The sequence below is a fragment of the Branchiostoma lanceolatum genome, chromosome 1, assembly GCF_035083965.1.
Source record: "Branchiostoma lanceolatum isolate klBraLanc5 chromosome 1, klBraLanc5.hap2, whole genome shotgun sequence".
NCBI lineage: Eukaryota > Metazoa > Chordata > Leptocardii > Amphioxiformes > Branchiostomatidae > Branchiostoma > Branchiostoma lanceolatum.
In genome coordinates, this window is record NC_089722.1 from 34,218,489 (window position 1) to 34,240,767 (window position 22,279).

At 42.2% G+C, this 22,279-nt stretch overlaps 2 protein-coding genes across 2 annotated transcripts; both read right to left on the reverse strand.

Annotated features, from left to right (window-relative positions):
• Positions 1 to 16,057: 16,057 nt before the first annotated feature.
• On the reverse strand, positions 16,058 to 20,263 carry LOC136420775 (ABC-type oligopeptide transporter ABCB9-like). The gene is made up of 3 exons (XM_066407881.1): positions 19,796 to 20,263; positions 17,365 to 19,293; positions 16,058 to 17,075 (listed from the first exon to the last, which is right to left on the reverse strand). The coding sequence occupies exons 2-3, from the start codon at positions 17,482 to 17,484 to the stop codon at positions 16,722 to 16,724; spliced, it is 474 nt and encodes a 157-aa protein (XP_066263978.1). The 5' UTR covers positions 17,485 to 19,293; positions 19,796 to 20,263; the 3' UTR covers positions 16,058 to 16,721.
• Positions 17,780 to 21,980, reverse strand: LOC136424294 (glutamate--tRNA ligase-like). Its single transcript, XM_066412878.1, has 3 exons — positions 21,942 to 21,980; positions 21,077 to 21,703; positions 17,780 to 17,791 (listed from the first exon to the last, which is right to left on the reverse strand). The coding sequence occupies exons 1-3, from the start codon at positions 21,978 to 21,980 to the stop codon at positions 17,780 to 17,782; spliced, it is 678 nt and encodes a 225-aa protein (XP_066268975.1).
• Positions 21,981 to 22,279: the final 299 nt, after the last annotated feature.

Sequence of the window (22,279 nt, forward strand, 5' to 3'; positions counted from 1 at the left end):
CTTACTTCGAAAGCTGTTAGAGATTGGTGAAATATGTGGCACCTTGTTGGGAGCTGTTGGAGGTTGTTGACAGTGTAGCACCTCGGTAGCTCACGGACGTTGCTGGCAGTACGGCACCTTTGGAGCTGTTGGAAGGTGTTGGAAATGTGGCACCTCGGGAGCTGTTGGAAACTGGTGTTGCTTCACTGAGAGAGTCGTTGATAGACCTCACCTGTGATTTGATATTAGGTTCGTTCTCATTTAAATGCACACATTTTGTAACTTCCGTTACCGTTTGAAGTAAGACGTTCCTGACATGAAGGTATGCCCCATATAAGGTACCAAACTGTCGTTTTTAAAAGCCAGAAAAGTTTTAAGTCGTCATAAAAACGACAGTTTGGCACCTTATATGTGGCATATCTTAATGCCAGGAACGTCTTACTTCAAACGGTAACGGAAGTTACGAAATGTGTATATTTAAATGAGAACGAGCGATTAGTGTGGAATAATCAAGAAGATTTCTTACTGACCATCGTTGATCATACGGTGTGGTATCAAACGGATGTAGATATGTCGATTTATGTATAGTAAAATCGTGATGAACATTGTATTAGAGCTTCATAATACTTGCTTAAAAGTGATTTTTACTTTCTCAATTTTTGAAAAACTTTAAAACCTTCAAATCAATTTCTTGCTGCGTAAAGGGTATATCCTTAGCCTTGGAGGAAATGACGATGAAACAAACGAAAATGAAACAAGATCGGCCCCTGCCGTTCAAAATAGTCGCTATGGGGCATAAACATACACGACTTACTCTCTGCCACTTGATGGTAGAGTATCTAATGCCAGCTCAGAAGAGGACTAGAAATAGTCATGATTTTAAGTACCGGAGTTATCAGCCAAGGATTGATGTGTTCAAAAATTCGTATTTTCCGAGAACCATAGTAGAATGGAACTCGTTGTCATCAAGTACTGTAGGAGCATCTTCACTAAGTAGCTTTAAAGAACGGTTACAGTCAGATATGCAAAGACTAGGTGTAACAGACCGTTCGGTGTAATATGACCAGCTGCTGTCGCGCCGCGTGCCTGCGAAGCTGGTGTGTTACGCGTAATGGCGGTTGTACCGGCTATATAGATACAGATACAGATACACTCACAGGCATACACACACACACACACACACACACACACACACACACACACACACACACACACACACACACACACACACAAACGCCACCGAAAACATAGCCTTCTTGGCAAAGGTGATAAAGTAACTCACAGTAGATACCGACACGACATCAGCCATTATTATCGTAGGGTGATCAGTTGTGCGATGCGTGTCCTCAGTTCGTGATATCTGTGGATAGCGTTGCATCTGGTCGTTAGTAGTACTTTAACGATTGTCAACATGTATGGCACCCGTTCTCACAACAACAGATGGAACGTTTTTCTAAATCTACATATTACAGTCTCCTACGGGGCATCACGTCTTGACGTGCTGTTCCAGTGTGGTTAGTAATGCCGGTTACGGTCAAAATAAATGGTTGATATTGTAGAAGTTTTAGCAAAATTGCTATGAAGCCCGATGTGCAATTTTGAAGAAGGCAATTATGACTATTGTACAATACAGTGCAACAGAACAGGCCACCGTACGTCGAAAGTACACCGTACGAACTTCAACTATTAGAAATGCAGTAGCTGAAAAGTACAGTAGTGTTCACTACTGGACTTGGCTGAGGTATAAATGTTTGCATTTGACACGTGTCCATGTGTGTAGTGACACAAAATGATAGGACTCAAAGAAAGATACAAACCAGAAAAATAGATAAACATGATGATGTTATGAAAATGCCACACTAGAGCATGTTTCTGCACCGCTGACACCGCCTCTGGGCTTTTGCGCCAGAGTATCAGTCTAAAAAGAAACTATACGTTCCATGTACCTAAGTAAAGCCCCCTATCACTGGACAAGCGGCACTCTGGCGGCGTCGCTGCGCCCTAAAATGGATCTGTGTTACCCTTGACGTTAGAATGGGAATATCATTCAAAACGTACGGGTCCAGTGAGAGGGGGGCTTAAATAGCATAATGGAGTTGAAATGTTAGCTTGGAGCCCGGAAAATAAGAATAACAAAAGACATAGGCTTGCTTTTTGATTCTCCTGCACGTCGGTGTTGATGAAGTAAAACCCGACAAAGGTACCACCGATGACCAATAACGCGAGGACCACAGCAATAGTTACCGCATCGAATATTCGGTCGTTCCTACATCCTGAAAAAAATTAAATCAATAGCTACCTCAAATTGGAAATAACGCTTAAGCTATATACTTCAAACAAAGAGAAATCCGTGAGATATATATTTAATCTGTGAAACGAAAAAAAAGAAAGTATTATTGCACAAAAAACAGACTAGCAAAGACACGCACACGAGCACAACACACACTCAAGCATATATACAGATAAGAAAGCATCTCATGAATAACTTTGCATAAAATTAAGGGTCTGGACTACCCTGCTCTCTACTGATGGCAACGTGTAAAGCATCAAAATACATACATATACATATATAATATGCCTTACCGCAATCTGCTTCTGCAGCTGGTTGAGCGTTTGGCACGTACATCGGATTCGGAACCAGGACGTTTCTCACCTGCACCCGTGCACCTGGCGGATCAGGCAAGGTCCCGTCTGTGGGCTGAGAGTCGGGTTCATGTTTGGATGAGCCGCGGCCCGACGAGTCGAACGAGAGATCATTGCTTGAAGCCTGGCCCGCTTGCGCCTCTTCAACAGTCGCCGTGTCATCCTGGCTCATGTAGGCAACAGCGTATGGTGTGATATTGACATCATCAATGGATTGTCCGTTATCAGCGGCAGCGTCGCCTTTTGAGGACATGTCTCTGATATCATCACCCTTGTCCTCGAATCTAACAGCGTATGGCTTGATCGAGGGGGTGTCATCACTGTTATCTTCCTGATATGCAACCGCATGTGGATGGATACAGGGACTGCAAGCGAGCACACCATCTTCTTGGTTTGCAACTGCATATGGTTGGATGTCGGGAACGCCATCAGAGTTGACTGTGCTGCTAGCGGGTACGCAACCTTCCTGGTTTGCAACTGCATGTGGCTGGATGTCGGGAACGCCATCAGAGTTGACTGTGCTGCTAGCGGGTACGCAACCTTCCTGGTTTGCAACTGCATTTGGCTGGATGTCGGGAACGCCATCAGAGTTGACTGTGCTGCTAGCGGGTACGCAACCTTCCTGGTTTGCAACTGCATGTGGCTGGATGTCGGGAACGCCATCAGAGTTGACTGTGCTGCTAGCGGGTACGCAACCTTCCTGGTTTGCAACTGCATGTGGCTGGATGTCGGGAACGCCATCAGAGTTGACTGTGCTGCTAGCGGGTACGCAACCTTCCTGGTTTGCAACTGCATATGGTTGGATGTCGGGAACGCCATCAGAGTTGACTGTGCTGCTAGCGGGTACGCAACCTTCCCGGTTTGCAACTGCATATGGTTGGATGTCGGGAACGCCATCAGAGTTGACTGTGCTGCTAGCGGGTACGCAACCTTCCTGGTTTGCAACTGCATATGGTTGGATGTAGGGAACGCCATCAGAGTTGACTGTGCTGCTAGCGGGTACGCAACCCTCCCGGTTTGCAACTGCATGTGGCTGGATGTCGGGAACGCCATCAGAGTTGACTGTGCTGCTAGCGGGTACGCAACCTTCCTGGTTTGCAACTGCATGTGGCTGGATGTCGGGAACGCCATCAGAGTTGACTGTGCTGCTAGCGGGTACGCAACCTTCCCGGTTTGCAACTGCATATGGTTGGATGTCGGGAACGCCATCAGAGTTGACTGTGCTGCTAGCGGGTACGCAACCTTCCTGGTTTGCAACTGCATATGGTTGGATGTAGGGAACGCCATCAGAGTTGACTGTGCTGCTAGCGGGTACGCAACCTTCCCGGTTTGCAACTGCATATGGTTGGATATCGGGAACGCCATCAGAGTTGACTGTGCTGCTAGCGGGTACGCAACCTTCCTGGTTTGCAACTGCATATGGTTGGATGTCGGGAACGCCATCAGAGTTGACTGTGCTGCTAGCGGGTACGCAACCTTCCCGGTTTGCAACTGCATATGGTTGGATGTCGGGAACGCCATCAGAGTTGACTGTGCTGCTAGCGGGTACGCAACCTTCCTGGTTTGCAACTGCATATGGTTGGATGTCGGGAACGCCATCAGAGTTGACTGTGCTACTAGCGGGTACGCAACCTTCCTGGTTTACAACTGCATGTGGCCGGATGCAAGTACTGCAATCATCGGTCAGTGAAGCTGGTGTACGAGCGGATACTGCACCGGCTTCATACGACTGCATGCTGGCGCTGTCGTCATTGTCGGCTGGTCCGAGCGTGGTTTTGTCATCTTCCTGGTGTGTAACAGCACATGGCAGTCTGCAGGCGTTGTCGCTATCACTGCTAGATGGTTCAGTGAAGGCAGGTTCCGGCGCCGTGCGGTCATCTTGGTACATGGATATCGTGTTGGGGCTCTGGATGTTTTGGGGACCCATTTGATTGGGATTCGTGACTCTTTGCTTGTATATTGGATTGGGGTCCCGGGCTTTTAGCGGATTTGGAATGAAACCACCAGTGGGATGGCAAATGCCAGCCACGTTACTGTCATCCCTTTTCATATGCATTTCATCAACAATGTCGTCGTCTTCGTTTCTATATCTACCAGAGTTGCCGGTAGAATCATGAATGTCAGTTTGCCTGGAGGAAGATTTCTCAGTTTTGATATCCAACATTGCTTTCGTCGCACCTACATGAACGAGGACGTAAAGAAAGCCAGTGTCAGCAAAATGTAAAGGGATCTAGAGCTGAGGTCACTCGAAGACAGAAGAACAATGCTTAGGGACATCGTGTACATGGTCACTCACAAAGTAATGGTAGTATCAACTACTGTGTATGTTAGACCATACGGTATGTTCGAGGCGTGTAAAAGCCAGGTGCGATAGGCCGTATACCGTGCTATATAACCAGCAACGCCGTGTGCCTGCGAAGCGGTCATCGCTTGTTCTCATTTAACGTTAAATGTAACGGGGGGTGCCCTAGCTTGTGACGCGCCCTAACATGTCACGGATCTTTTAGTGATCTTATTATGCATAAGTACGCCGTGTTTGTGTCCACTGACTATGCTGATGAGGAAGGTAAATAAACCAAGTTCATGCACATAATTGTTATTTGCATTCAAAACATATGTGTACATATTCATTTCTTGTTTTGTCGAGAATAGTATTTTGACAATAATGATGGCAACGCTGAGTAGAGGGTCACTGCGTAGCTAGACGGCCCGGCACCTAAATATACGACCTGTGCCAAGCAGATACACAACGTTCATACATATAAGAAATACAACTTCATAAAACACAAAAAATGGGTCTTTAAGTGTTTGTTGAGAAGAAAACCGACCAAAGAAAACAAAGTAAACATCGCAGTCGTCTGGCGACGTTGTTTTCCCGCCATTTTTTTGGGCCGCGATGGTGGCGGAACGATTCAACGCACAGATTTGTTACGCTCTAACATGTGATTGGTACCGTCTATGAAAAGGAAACTAAATACAGACATGGCGAAGATATTTCCCAATAAGCAGACGGAGTATTGTTCATTTAAGGGGTGTCGCTTTTTTCGTAATGATTTTGTAAGTCGGGTCGCATGCAAGACGTACGTCGGGCCGCGCGCAGTTCGTAGTAGCCTATTTTCCGTGAAAACATGAGCTGGGATGCGCTGGATCATAGCCCTTCTCACATGACGTGAGAAGTGCACACAGTCAAAATTTTCCGGTCAAAAGAAAGCTAGAATATAGCAGACTTTAAGCCTTATCTACATTTCCCTAACTTCATCACCAACTTCCGAAGAGAGCAAAATTACCAAAGCGTAATAGGTTAGGCACACTATCTGGCGTAGCACTAAATCAGAAGGTACATTTGTGAAAATGTCTCACAGCGTCTTCCGCATGTAACGCGGAGCGTGAAGGGCCCATGAACAGTATGAATACATTTCCTGTCTAAGTATGCTCTTTAGATGAATGTGTTCAAAATTCATTCATTAAAACATGACCATTCTCTGGCAACCAGCAATGGAGCGCCGTGAGTTCGAGCGCGTAAAAAACGTGACATGTTAGGGCACCCCCCGTTACGCATTTTGTAACTTCCGTTACCGTTTGAAGTAAGACGTTTCTGACATAATGATATGCCACATATAAGGTGCCAAACTTGTTTATTTTGATGACTACTTTTAAAAAACTTTTCTGGCTTTTAAATACGACAGTTTGGCACCTTATATGTGGCATATTCTTATGTCAGAAACGTCTTACTTCAAACGGTAACGGAAGTTAGAAAATGTGTATATGAATGAATGAATGAATGTTTTATGTCCGTGTCCTGCGACAAAAGTCGCCCAGCCCATACGGGCTTATAAGTCACCATACATAAGAATACATAAACTTGAGTAATGGAAGAGGTACAGTAGTAGATAATGATAATCAGATATAAATCATAATAATAGCAGTAATGAGTAACAAAATAATATGAGCATAATATAGTGGCAACACAAAAAGGGACACACCTTGTACAATGATTCAAGTCAATTCAAGAAAGCAAGTGGTAAATGAACATAAATTAAATTCAAAAAAAAGTTGTTGAAGGTAACACACGTATGTCAACTCAGTATATAACAGTCAAAACAGTACATGACAGGGTAGAGACAAAACCAAACAAAGCCAAAACTAGATGCAAAATAGGATCAAATCATTCCATTGAAGTATTTTTTTGTTGTTGTTGCTGTCTTGTTATGAATAGATGTAGTGCTTACGTTCCCTCCAAGCCTTTTGAATGTATGAAGCAATTTCAAATACCCCCTCCGTGAATAACCAGTTAAGTTTTGTTTCATCTCTTTCCCAAATGATATCAGGTCTCTTGTTGTACATTTTTTTGAACAGTGTTTGGCGTAAACTGTCGTAAAAAGGGCAATAAAATAGGAAATGGACCTCATTTTCAATTTCATGTAGATTACACAGTCGACAAATTCTATCATCCTCAGGAATGGCATTAAATCTTCCTGTTTCAATAGACAAAGGTAATATGCCCGCTCTCAGCTGGGCACACAGAGATCTCTGGGCTCTTGTAAGAGGGAGTGTAACATATCTCTCCGGAGGGAATGAGTCTTTTATCAGTGCATACGTTCTTAGTTTTGGCTTAAGCCAGAGCTCATAAGACCACTTTTGTTCATATTGCGAGAATAGTACATCTTTTGTGAGTCTCGTGTCGCCTCTTAACCTATTTTGAAAAACATGTTCTTGTTCTGATTCAGAGAATATTTCATACAAGTCTTTACTCCAGGGACCATTATATCGCAGGTTCCATCTAAAAACCTTCTTTGTAATCCTGTCGTCAGGCATATTCACTAGCCTGTTCCACATAGCCACCATAGCCCCTTTCCATCTAACTTCACACGGTGTCCAGCCCATGTCACCATTTATGGCATGAGTGGGAGCAAAGCGGTGAACGCCAAGGAAGCACCGAATGGCTCTATTCTGAATAACAATGCTTTTGTCATACTTTTTAAAAAGTATATTTAAATGAGAACGAGCGTCATACCGTCTATTCGATAGACATACCTTCTGTGGAGAAATCAGTCCCGATGTCCCTCGGTACGACGTCGGAGATGGGTGCCTCGGCCATAGTTCAGATGGACGTTTAAGGGCTATATATGCTTCTGATGTTGGGATATGTTCACTGTCGATGTCACCGCTGGTACGTTGCGAAAGATACACTCGACTCTCTGTCGGATTTTGAAACTCGTCGTGCTTCTCGCGATCAACAAGTTCGGCCAGAGGTCGTTGACAGGCAAGGTTTAAAAACTGTTAATGTCACACAGAGTGTTTCCCCTTTAACATTACACTACCGTTTTTAAGTTTAGTTTGATTTTTATTAATGTTTAATCATGATGCCGGTGACGCCATGCAGTCATGCGCACACGTCTTTCCTCCACTGAAATACATAATCATAATCTACACGTGGCAGGAACATCAACCTCCGACGTACAATAACATCGATGAAGTCATTAATTATTTTTCAATACCAATTGCCGGCCACGTAATTTCAACCATAGAAGCAATTTCCTTTTTGTTAGGATCTGTACATATATTCATGTCTTAACATTTGTTATTGAACAAAAATACTACAGAGTGATATACTGTTATATGTCCATTGTCATTGTGCGAGTTTTTCCAGTAATTTTTAAATGATGCTTAAAAGCATCGTTGGTAACCGGTTTTTATTATTATTAAACAACAGAAGAATATACAGGACACAGAGGTGATGCACTCTAGCTAAAGCTAATATTAAACATCACCTCTGGGAATAAAAATCACAACTTAACGTTCGGTAACATAAAATCGCCATTTTTCCGATAATGGTTGACTGAAATCAATCTAGCAGAACAATAAAACATCCTTTTTTTCTATCATTCTGTCAGTATCATGTACTATCTTTGCACTAATCATATATATGGTAGATTTCGTCTCTAGTCGTGCTGACACCATAATATTTCAACTTGAAACTACCGTCCGCCGCGCGCACAATGACGGTGTTGTCGGACAGGTGTGAACATTAATTCGGGAGAGAAGATTCGTCTTGAATATCTTACCGCTAATTACATTTTATACAGCAGCTATTCGTTCCATCCTTGGCTTGAGGAGAGTGCTTTGGATATAGACGTGTCTAAGTAAGAAAAATACACGAAAAAACGGCCGTACCGCACACATCAGGCCTACGGGAACAACCCGTGTCTTGAGTCGGTAGAACGTCAAAGTCGACGTCCACCGTCATGGCAACGTGTACATTTTTCATGGCAAGTTAGCCGGATGCCGTAGCATTGATAATACTGCTATGTCCATGTATTCCTTGTTGTGTTAGGAGCAAACTTTGAGGAAAATATCGTCCTCAGTCCACAATCACACGCAACATTTAGACAAAAAAGTGTTCCTCACAAACCTTTGTCGTCTGCTTGACAACAGGATTCTGGGTAATGATATGGCGGCGGGAAAATACACGTGCCATAGGATGTAGCAACAAAGAGGGGTTTTGATGATTGATCACACGAATAGAGTCCAATTGCAGGTCAGTAATTTTAAGAAAATAAGTTGTCTTGTAAATGATTGTGTTTAGCAGGAAGCGGATGTGACATTTGTCTTATAAATCAGCCGACAACGATGTAGTGTGATTCTCCCACGAAGCCCTCAGACTGTTCCAATAAGGGACGGAGAGTTTTTGACCTCGTCGCCTTCTAATGCATGGTAATCGAAGCTTTTCAGACAGTGTTCTGAATACGTTAGTCTGTCAAGTTTGCATTTCTAGCGGTATTATTGATGTTGCATCTAGCACATATCCCTAAAAACCCCGTTTTCGAAAAATCGCGAATTTAAGTACTCCGCGAATTTATGTTACCCAACGTTACATAGACAAGTACAATAACAATAAGAAACAGCAATTGGGTCGTCCAATACAAACAAACTAACAAAGAAACAATGAATGTATCAACATATCTGAAAATAGTTTTAAAACGTTTGCTTGTCGCAATATAGCGCTGAGTCAAGCCTAAAATGTTATAATTGAAATCATACGAAACAAAGGATGAGCCTCTTAATAACAAATAAATGAAGGCTTGATCAGATAAAGTATCAATATCAAGTATAGGGGCGTAAAGGTTCCGTAGGTTGCCCAGAAGGTTAAGTCTTTGTTGACTGTATATAGGGCAGTACAAAAGATAATGGACAACGCTTTCGCTTCGACATCCACAAGTACAGGCTGGACTTGTTGCTAAGTTACGTGCATGATACTAAGTGACAACATTTGCAGTCATCGTTACAGAATGATGTGAAAACCAACAATATGGGTATGTAGTTCCAAAGTTCACGTAGAATTTTGTATTTAATGAATTTTGTCAATATTCATAATCACTGATTTCATCGGTTTCAGTCCATTTTTTTCGATCATGTTTAAATCAAACAGCCAACGCATTTGAAAGAAAGTTAACGTTGCTTTTTGAGCCCTTTTTTCACATCATTCTGTAACGATGACTTTGATACAAAAATAAAAAATCACAATCAGGAAATTAAACCTCATTCAAATGATTCATTTAAAACTAATGAAATAACGTAGTTGTGACGGACAAGAGTTTTATAATTTGTGGCTTTTGAAAGGTAAACATCATTAGCCATAAATTAAACAAATAATTGTCTAATTTTGCATAATCCGTAAAGAAAATACCACAATACCTTCATAATTTGGGCATTTTGTCTTGATTGGGTATATCATTAATTGATATAATAATAGTTTTTGGGAATGAAACCCTTTATTTACAAATTCAGTGAGGAACATTTATAATAACGGGGGTTGCCCTAACTTATGACGCGCCCTAACATATGACAGATTTTTTAGTGATCTTATTATGCATAAGTACGCCGTCTTTGTGTCCACTGACTATGCTCATAAGGAAGGTAAATGAACCAAGTTCATGCACATAATGTTATTTGCATTCAAAACATATATGTACATATTCATTTCTTGTTTTGTCGTGAATAGTCACTGCGTAGCTAGACGGCCCGGCACCTAAATATACGACCTGTGCCAAGCAGATATACATCTATCATACACATAAGAAATACAACTTCATAAAACACAAAAAAATTGGGTCTTTAAGTGTTTGTTGAGAAGAAAACCGACCAAAGAAAACAACGTAAACATCGCTGCCGTCTGGCGACGTAGTTTTCCCGTCATTTTTTTGGGCCGCGATGGTGGCGGACAGCGATTAAACGCACAGCTTTGTAACGCTCTAACATGTGATTGGTACCGTCTATGAAAAGGAAACTAAATACAGACATGGCGAAGATATTTCCCAATAAGTAGACGGAGTATTGTTGATGTAAGCGGTTCCGTTTTTTCGTAATGATTTTGTAAGTCGGGTCGCATGCAAGACGTACGTCGGGCCGCGCGCAAAGTGCGTAGTAGCCTATTTCCCGTGAAAACATGAGCTGGGATGCGCTGGATCATAGCCCTTCTCACATGACGTGAGACGTGCACACAGTCAAAATTTTCCGGTCAAAAGAAAGCTAGAATATAGCAGACTTCAAGCCTTATCTACATTTCCCTAACTTCATCACCAACTTCCGAAGAGAGCAAAATTACCAAAGCGTAATAAGTTAGGCACACTATCTGGCGTAGCACTAAATCAGAAGGTACATTCGTGAAAATGTCTCCCAGCGTTTTCCGCTTGTAACGCGGGGCTTGAAGGGCCCATGAACAGTATGAATGCATTTCTTGTCCATGTATGTTCTTTAGATGAATGTGTTCAAAATTCATTCATTAAAACATGACCATTCTCTGGCAACCAGCAATGGAGCGCCGTGAGTTCGAGCGCGTAAAAAAACGTGACATGTTTGGGCACCCCCCGTTACGTCAGTTGTAAGAGTTTACATTATATGGCAACGGTCGTGGAACCTAGTTGAATAATGCAATATTTCACCTTCTCTGTCTCAATCAAAGTTTTGAGATTGCCTCAATCATTTTGATAGACAGTCGTGCACTTCACAAATTACATCACACCCACGCGTACGTTCATGTCATTTACGGTACCACACACCACCGTGCAACGTGACAGGAAAGTAATCAGCGTATAATGTTTTATTGTGATTAATCAAAATCAACAATCAGCCCTCACAGACAATATCACTGAAGCAGTCATGAATAGAAATGATGGTGAAACTACCAGTCGTCTTCGGCAAACAAAATCTTCACAAGAGTCTTAGGACCCAAGATCTCCATGAAACTTTGTTTTTTTATTAAACCAGTTCCCCCCATTCTATATCGCTCAATGGTATGACCCACACTGGCCGGGCAAGGGGAGAAGTGGCTATAAATAGCTACTGACCTAGATAAGAGACCAACAGATGGTGCGACCTCAAAGCCCACAATAGAGTAGATATTCCTCATTACTTATGCAAATTCAGTATGAATTTGCATAATTAGCACTTCAGTTTGTACATCTCTGTCCAACCTACCTGCATATCAAATAACATGAAAATCTGTCGCTCCTTTCTTCATTTATTCTCCTTGCAAAATATTTACAAACACGCCATTGCAGTTCCAGTGACACATACCAGGGAGCCCAAAATCGACCTTGACCTTTCTCCTCCCAGCACCTACCCACATACCAAATATCATTTAAATCCATCCACACGTTCTGCAGTTATGCTGATTTTAAGCGTCCGGTGACACATACATACACACACGGTGACACAAACATACACACACGCCCACACACACGCAAACACACTAACTTCGCATGATTTGCACTTCAGTGTGTACATCTCTGTCCAACCTACCTGCGTACCAAATAACATGAAAATCTGTTGTTCCTCTCTTCAGTTATACCCCTTTAGAACATTTTTACAAATAGGCCATTGCAGTTCCAGGGACACAAACCAGGGGGCCCAAAATCGACCTTGACCATTCTCCTCCCAGCGCATACCCACATACCAAATATCATTACAATCCATCTACACGTTCTACAGTTATGCTGACTTTAAGCATCCGACGACACCCATGCAAACGATTTACCTCCTTACTTATGCAAATTCGGTCTCATTTGCATAGTTTGCACTTAAGTGTGTACAAATTGGTCTAACCTACCTGTGTACCAAAGAATATGACGATCTGTCGATCCACTCTTCAGTTCTTCTACATTGAAGATTTTAACAAATACGCCATTGCAGTTCCAGTCACACATGCCAGGGGGCCCAAAATCGACCTTGACCTTCCTCCTCCTAACACCCACCCACATACCAAAAATCATTACAATCCATGTACAGGTTCTACAATTATGGTAACTTTAAGCGTCCGGTGACACATACATACACACAAACACCAAACGCAAGCAAAACAGTATCTCCATGAAAAAGCATTTTTTCATGGAGATAAATAGTGTTTTTATGAAAAAGCTCATCTTTGGCTTTGCTGACTACTGACTTCACAGTGATATCACAGTTTTAGAAACGGTCTATAAATTACTTACTTTAACACATTTTAATGACTACAACTGGAAAAAATTCACAGATTACTTCCAGACATTTCGAATGTCATCCATTTCCCTGATCAACCTCCTGCATGTCTTAGATTCCAGCATATCACATGAATAAATTATGATAATCACCATAGCATTCACCCTTGCAGCCTTATGTTATCCAAACATGTTAGAACATGTCCAAAACAAATTTGGATCTATTGATCGATAAACAGATTTATGTCATACCTGGGCCACGAAAATGTTCGATATGGTTGTTCCGGACAGGGTGATAACTTAATGGGTTATCACACAGGGTTCTACTGTTATCACATGGGCTTCCATAGAATCTTTCCAATGCATTTGGAGAGTACTAGAGCACCGCTGATAAAAATTTCAATACTGAGATTCGGGCTTTGGAATACCGGCTGTTACAAACTTCGGGAGCATTTCGCATTGAAATGTGTGTTTTCTCAGGCGTCAAAGGTCAAAGTAAAAGTTCCTTCCCGCACCGATGGTGCATATATAGGTGGGCGCCCGTTTCTGTTTCAGTAGCTCTTGGGCCACACAACTTTGTGCAATCACTACAGCAGGGGGCTAGTCCACTGGTAGTGGTGCTTGTTCAACTTCCATACAGTCTTTCCAAAATGCTGAGTGCTAAGCAGAGAAAGCAGTCTTTGGTATGACCCAGCTGGGGATCGAACTCACGACCTACCGTATGCAAGGTGAACACTCTACCCACTAGGCCATTGCACCGGTTTTGTCGGATGGGTATGACATAATTAAGATACAACACGGTGCATTCCGCATCACCCTCGGTCCCAACCCTCTAACCTCTTTCGATTAGAAACATAGAGTTGTTCGGAAAACTGATTGAAAGAATCAAAATCTTCTTGGGAAAACAATGTTTCAGATGGAGATAAGCGCCAGCCCCTTTCTGAGCCGAAAGTGTCAGATCAGCCCCAAATCCTTTTTAAAAAACTCTCATGACCTGTAATAGCGATTGATAACGGTACTGCAGGTAGTCAAATGAGGCCGTTCATTTCAATTTTTGCTTACACCATTTCAATTCATTTGAACGTCGGCTAAATTCGTAGATCGCCCAAAGATCGCTGAAAATCTGCCCTGTCACAATCGAACGGGGCTCCATCGAACACTTTTAATCATAAATCCCCCATAAATTGGTACCATCGCTTGGACACGGACGAAGTCAGAATCGACTAACGAGGTAAAAAGGTTACCAGGTAAAAGAGATTCTTGTCTAAGCAAAGAAGGCTATTTTATAATTTCCTCATAAATTATGTAAATGAGGTCCTCATTTGATTATTTCAAGGGATTAGACAACGTTAAAAATCCAGGCCACTGCTAAAACGATCAAAACCCCTGACTTTCGTGCTTCAATTGTACAACAAAAACTGTTCTTTTTAACTTTTCATTCTTTTTGAAAAATATGAATGAAGGTACAGATAAACAAAACAAGACAACTACTCTTTGACTAGTTTTATTAACATCAATAAAATATGCAGTTTGCAAATCCAACATCAAATGGGCCACCACTCAACAAATGGATAACGTTATATATATATATATATGTATCATGTTTATAAGATATATAATACACACACACACACAAAGTTGCGCCTAAGTCTTCTCGTAATTTTCCCCACATGTACCTTAAGGTCATGATGTTGTCCACTTTCCACAATACTTCTCCACATATTTCGGTCAATGCAAGATGCTAGTATATAGAAGCTTAAATTGGCCTTCCTTTAGAAAGATACTAAAATTCCTACCAAAATCTCATTGCATCTTGGAGGGGGAAGCTTGAGATGCATCGTAGAAAAAGGGAGCATTATCTTTTATTTTTATTTCTCTGACACCATCCGCACAATTCACCTAACTTTCAAAACTACCCATTTTACCTGTTTGTTTGTTTGTTTCTTTGCTTCTTTGTTTGTTTCTTTGTATTGCGTCCTTCGTCCAGTAAACCGCATGAAGGCATAACACACCAGGTTTGTACTGAAGAGTACCAGCTGCATATCCGGACAGATTTATATGATTCACACACACCGGGAATGACCCCTACTCTTTTCGATAAGTGCGGTGGGTTCTTTAACGTGCTTGAGGTGTGGCTCTCCTCAAACACGGGACCTCCATTTAACGTCCTATCCGAGGGATGTCCCTAACCGAAGCTAGGTACTCATTTTCACCTGAGTAAAGTGGGGGAAAGTCGTGTAAAGTGCCTTTCCCAAGGGCACAACGTCAACGGGACAAATCAGGGAACCCCGGATTCGAACCCGGTATCTCTGGGTTCTGGGGCCAAACACCCTGCCACTACGACACCGCGACGCGCAACCTGTAGTTACAGAAATAAGTTGCAGTTACAGTTATTATAATACTGTCCGGACTTGCACCCCGACGTTGTGCCCTTGGGAAAGGCACTTAACACGACTTTCCTCACTTCACTCAGGTGTAAATGAGTACCTAGCTCATCAAGGGTTAGGAACGTCCCTCAGATAGGACGTTAAATGGAGGTCCCGTGTTTGGGGAGAGCCACACCCCGCGCACGTTAAAAAACCCACCACACCTTTCGAAAAAGAGTAGGGGCATGCCCCGGTGTGCGATGGTCCAAATCTTACAGTCCGGTCTGGGATGACATCTTGAAAAGGTGATAGTTCACCTGTTATGTCAATCCTTCCACAAATGTGGTAAATCGAAATAAATCGAAATAAATAAATACTGGATAGAGATTCATTAAATAAATAAACATCATGTGCAGACGACTGGTCTGTCTGAGAAGCAGCTGGTACAGTAACAGATTTTATGTTGTTAACATTTACTACATTGAATGGTCCATCAAATAAAAAGATCAGAAATAATTGCACAGCTTTGTGCAACTCAATAATATCCTATCCTTTCCTTTGCAAAAATTCCTCAACCCATGATTGGCCATAATATTCAAACTTTTCAAATTTTTTTACATGTACCAAGCTTTGTTTGAAACACTGCATGAATATACAAAAATATGACAAGAACAAATCTCATTATGGGTACACTGTTTGGTTTACCTGAGAAGGAATAATAGCATTTAAATATCACCAAAAAGATCTCACAATGGTTTACTTGAGAAGGACTAATAGACAATATATATCATGATGACTACACTATACATCTGAGATAAAAGAAATTTTCGCAAACCCTACCTCTTACTTATTTGAACTGACTAACTTGATCCAGAACTAGTACTGTCTGAATCTGAATTGCTCGAACTACTTTTCCATCTAGCACCACTAATACTGGCCTTCCTCAACCCATGATTGTCCATAATTCATTTCAAAATCACTCTTTTTAATGTCAAGTGGTCACCAAAATTTTTTTAAGACACTGCGTAAATACAAATATCACCATTATACTCAAATCTCATCACTGGTTGACTACTGTATGGTTTACCTGAGAAGGCATGACTAGTGATAGAAGGTATAAACTTTGTTTCAGACATTGCATGATAAAAATACAAATATCACCATAACCAAATGAGTCGTTGGTTAACTGTATAGACTTAGGTAGTCAATCTGAGATTTTAGATTGAAATAGCAATTTCTCACCTTTTACATAATAAACTTAAACATTTATTTCAAGATCTGATCCAGAACTGTCTGAATCTGAATCGCTTGAACTACTTTTCACTCTAACACGACTGCCCTTTATCGACCCATGTGCCTGGCTGTTTGCTGTCTTATCTAGCTCATCTTTCTCTGCTTTACTCTCATCCTTCTTGTCTTCCGACCCTACCAACTGGCGCTGTACGAGCTTGGCGTAGAGCCCGTCCCGCTGCATCAGCTCCTTGTGCCGCCCCTGTTCCACCACGCGCCCCTTGTCGATGACGATGATGCGGTTAGCCTTCTCCACGGTGCTCAGGCGGTGGGCGACGACGATGACCATGTGTCCGTGTAGGTTGTTGATCGCTTGCTGAACCTGATAGAATACATTTGACATGAAGGGTTACACCCTAATGTTCCAACACCCCTAGTATATTACGACACCCCCTAACCCTATACATAGGTTTGTCAGGATGTAGATACTGTCAAGCCTTTTTTAATTTTTTTTTCCAGAATTGGTTCCTTGTGTAAACGAAAGTAGAATGCTAAGTGTTTAAAAGAAAGAAGTGTACAGTTATGATCATGATAGTCAAGATTCATGTTGAGACAACTGCAAGCTAAGATATACCAAACATGAGGACCTTTTAGAGATGTTGTTAACTCACCAAGTGTTCGCTCTCGGAATCTAAAGCGCTGGTGGCCTCGTCCAGTAGCAGCACCGCTGGTCTCCTGATCAGCGCCCGGGCGATCGCCACCCTCTGCTTCTGCCCCCCAGACAGCTGCATCCCCTTCTCCCCAGCCTCCGTCTCGTACCCCTCAGGCAGCTCCGTGATGAACTGATGGGCGTTGGCCTGCCTAGCAACGTGCTGCACCTCCGCCAAGCTGCAGTTGTCCGGGGCATAGGAGATGTTGTCCTTGATGGAACGCGCAAATAGAACCGGCTCTTGTCCAACCAAAGCAATCTGAAAACGACATCATCCGTCATGCTCAAGTATTGTTTGAGCATTTAAGTGGTGGATCTTTCCTTAGTCCAGCTTGGATTCACAAACAGACTGGCTTTTTTTTCTCTTAAAACTTGCATTAAATCCTATACTGAAGGGACAAACAGACAAACAGGTTAAAAAATGACCTAGCTGTCTATTGCGCCGAATAACAATCAGCAGTTCAACCAATGAGAGGATAGCAATTTTCTATGAAGTCTATCCAAGGAGGTTTAAATAGTACACATTTCACAAGACATCCCCCCAAAAATGATTCTAATGGTTTTGACCCTTTTTATAAAATAACGTTTACATCACTAATTCACCGAGAATGGGAAAAGTGTGAAACATTGCGCCAAAATTGTTATGTTTTGTTCTAGCAGATCTAGCAAGGATAATGCTAGGCGCGCATTTGATCAATCCATGAAGTTCAACACAAAAGCTCATGTTACCTTCACTGCTTATTCAAGTTATTCGTCGACGTCTATTGTGACTTTCCAACACGCAATATCCAATCCGACTAGTTGTCCACACACTGAGTAATGCGACCGGCTTTTGGTCCTTCGTACTTTACCCTTCATACCCCCTCCCTCCATCATTCACAATCAAACATGGCCAATTCGTCTTGTCATTTTTTGGCGACGCCTCAGGGGCGAGCCAAATGATATAGTATTGTGTGCAGATTGCAACTATTCTAGGAATTGTACAGGCATGTGTCTATAGGCATATTAAGACAAAAAGAATGTTAGGAATGTTAGTCAGACAGAAAGCCTCCCTCGGGACATTCCTCCTAGCTAACCTAGACAGGAGGCTACATCTGTCTACCAGATGTGCCAGGCTTATGTAAACATGACCCATTTAAGACCTCAGCTCTACAGTATTACATTGTATTGATCTTTTCTAAAACAATGTGTGTCTGTTACAATGTTTTTAGATGCCCTAATGCTGGTCCTTACAACTGTAAGATTTAATGTCTTTCTTCGGGGAACAGGTCATAACTGCACCAACTCTGTACTGATAACGATTGTGCACACGCTGCTTCAGTTACCTATACAAGCAGATTAATTAAAGGGCATTAACCTCATTCATGACATTGGGAACATGTCCAAGCCAGATCGATCAATGACAAATTTCACTGTCGCAAGGAAATTTAGCAAGCCAGTTGTACTAGTACTAGATGATTATCCTGCTGATAAGATGCCACTTTCTTGCTGATATAATCCTGTACACTTCCAAGAACACATGGGACACATTTTTACACAACAACATTTCTGTGGATTAAGATTCCCAGGCTGGCATTTCATTAGGGCTCCAGGAATTACTGGCAAATTCCTTTACGACTGGTGTTCCTGGTATTCCAGTGGGACTCGAATTCCATCCTGGCATTCCATCCTGGGATTCCATCCTGCCATTCCATCCTGGCATTCCATCCTGGGATTCCATTCTGGCATTCCATCCTTAGCTAACATCCCTGGCCATTCACGCTCTAGAGGACTTAGGCCCAATTTACACTTGTTCAATAAAACTGTAGTACTACACATGGTAGTCTACTACTGTAGTAGACTTCAGATTCATGTCCACTTTACACTCAACACAGGAAGCCTAGCAGGACACCTTCTGTTCCTGATTGTCACGAAACTGTAGTGACCTATTGTGACCTTTGAAAAATCGCGGGAGGGAATTTCAGCATGTTTCTTATTTGTGAAAAGGTAGGGGTTTTATCTGATGCAAAATACTAAGGAAAAGGGCCTGACAGCTCGGTTTTACTGAGAAAACTAGAGAATGACCGCAGATGACCCGAAATGGAACACGCGATCAGTTCGAATCACGTCAGATCGAACATGGTTGTTGGCTTCGAAGTGAAGTCTACTACCACTGTACTACAGTTTCGCTTTACACCCAGTTCGAAGTCTCGCAGAACCTCCGCCGAAGTGTAGTACTACTACCACCGAGGTTGTAGTAGACTTCTGCAGTAGTTTTCTTTTTACACCCAGAAAAAGCTGTAGTCTACTACAGTAGTAGACTACCATGTGTAGTACTACAGTTAAAAGGACAAGTGTAAATTGGGCCTTATCATGTCCACTTTACACTCAACACAGGAAGCCTAGCAGGACACCCCACTGTTCCTGATTGTCACGAAACTGTAGTGACCTATTGTGACCTTTGAAAAATCGCGGGAGGGAATTTCAGCATGTTTCTTATTTGTGAAAAGGTAGGGGTTTTATCTGATGCAAAATACTAAGGAAAAGGGCCTGACAGCTCGGTTTTACTGAGAAAACTAGAGAATGACCGCAGATGACCCGAAATGGAACACGCGGTCAGTTCGAATCACGTCAGATCGAACATGGTTGTTGGCTTCGAAGTGAAGTCTACTACCACTGTACTACAGTTTCGCTTTACATCCAGTTCGAAGTCTCGCAGAACCTCCGCCGAAGTGTAGTACTACTACCCCCGAGGTTGTAGTAGACTTCTGCAGTAGTTTTCTTTTTACACACAGAAAAAAGCTGTAGTCAAATACAGTAGTAGACTACCATGTGCAGTACTACAGTTAAAAGAACAAGTGTAAATTGGGCCTTAGTTCTATAGTTCAGGGAACATAAGTGTACAAACTGTTGCATGGTTTATGCTGTGTCTGTTGGTAAGTCTTTATGTTGAAATTTGTGAAGATTTGGCCTAACATGTTGTTCATGTAAACAGCAGTCCTATCAGAGTAGAATAGTCATTTTGTATGGTGGGAACCCGGTCCGTGGGCTGACTTTTCAGGTGTCATGATCAGGCTGTGATGAAATCGATGTTCGTTCTGGCAGTGGGGTGTGCCTGGTAGAATCTAGTGGAACTGTCGCCGTCTGTGTGTGTGTGCGTGTCTGTGTGTGTGTGTGCGTGTCTGTATTTGTCCAGTAGAACAGGTCCCCGTCAGCCCTTTTCATTAGAAATCCTGTATGAACAGCACCACCTATCACTGTGCCCTAAGCAGGGTACAGTAAAAATTAAAACAACAACCACCGTCGCCATGGCAATGTCTTTTTATCATTGCCAGTCTTGTTCTCCATGTTTGCAATACGTGACGCCCTTCACGATACAGGTTGCTTTGTACTGAGTTCCTTATACGATGCACCAAGGCTTGAGCTGTGAGAAGCATACCATCCTCAGCATTCCTTTACATGTTTCCTTGCCTGTTTCATTTCTCTTTTCATTCAATTCTTTACAGTCAAACATGTTTACTTGTAGTATTATAATCACCTTCTATACAAGAACCACATGACAATTGTAGCAACTTTTTCATGTTTAATATTAATCTTCTGATTTTGTCACACAACAGCAACAGTGTCGCAGTAGGATTCGGCCGAATCTTCGAAGTCCGAGTTGAAAGAATTCGCCTTCTGGCGGTCTTCCTCACAGCTATGCCCTCCTCGTCTGGCTTGTTCTGTTCCATGTCATCTGTAGGTGTGTCGCATGTGTCGTCTACCGGTGTGTGCCTCTCTTCTGGGTGGTCATCATCTGTAACTATGGTGTTGTATGTGCTGTCTGTCTCATTGTTGTCACATGTGTCATCTGCGAGTTGTTCGTCTTTTGGATTATCGTCTGAAACTAAGGGGTTGTATGTGCTGTCTGTCTCCTTGTCACATGTGTCGACTGCAAGTTTTTCGTCTTTTGGATTATCGTCTGAAACTAAGGGGTTATATGTGCTGTCTGTCGCATTGTCACATGTGTCGTTTACCGGTGTGCGTGTCTCTTCTACAATATCGTACGCGTCTGTGGGACTGTCGCATGTGTCGTCTTGAGCTGTCTGTGAATCATCTATATGTGCTACGTTTGTCTTGTTGGCTGTCTCGTCCGTTGAGCTGTCCTGTATTGGTGCTGTGCTGTCCTGTGTGTTGTGAGGTGGTGTGCTGTCAACTAAAGTCACAGTCTGTCCTTTGTCTGACGTCGGTGTCAAATCCTTCTTGTTTTCCTTGTTGGTCTTACTTTTCTTCCCCTTTGTCGTCTTCTTGGCATGTGGTGAGCTGGATGCTTCTTCGATTATCTGAAATCACATTAACTGATATTGGAAAAAAACGACACGAATAGTGCAGAGGTGATCCTTACTTATAATAAAAGGAAACAATTCTCCATTCTTTTTTTTAAATGAATGTATGTATCAGATGTACTGGCTGAAATGACAAACAATAGAACAAAGACAATGTGAAGTACAACATGAACAAACCTTCGCTATCTATGGTATTTGTCTTGCATTAATGAATGAATGAAGACCTTTATTGTACATTCGTGCCCCAAGGGGCTAGGTACAGGTCGTCTAACATAAACCTAACTAACACGTAGATGACATATACAGTGAAACATATACAGTACATAGTTTAAGCATACATGGTAGACAATAAAAGGAATTGCAGCACAAAGGATCGATCAAAGACTAGCAGCCACCGACTACATGTAGATGCTTGCTTTAATAGATGCTTGCTCCCTTAGCTAATCTTGGTAAATGTACAAGAAAAAGTACACTAAGCAATCATAAGAATCTATACAAATTACCTCGCAAAGCAAGTCTTGTATCAGTATATCATAAGAGGCAAATTATTATTATTATCATTATCATACAAAT

Coding starts and splice junctions, on each gene's coding strand:
- LOC136424294 (XM_066412878.1), bottom strand. CDS start 21,980: ATGTTAGACGACCTGTACCTAGCCCCTTGGGGCACGAAT. Junction 21,704..21,941: donor TAGCCCCTTGGGGCACGAAT/GTACAATAAAGG, acceptor ATGTGATTTCAG/ATAATCGAAGAAGCATCCAG.
- LOC136420775 (XM_066407881.1), bottom strand. CDS start 17,484: ATGCAGCTGTCTGGGGGGCAGAAGCAGAGGGTGGCGATCGCCCGGGCG. Junction 17,076..17,364: donor ATTCCGAGAGCGAACACTTG/GTGAGTTAACAA, acceptor GTATTCTATCAG/GTTCAGCAAGCGATCAACAA.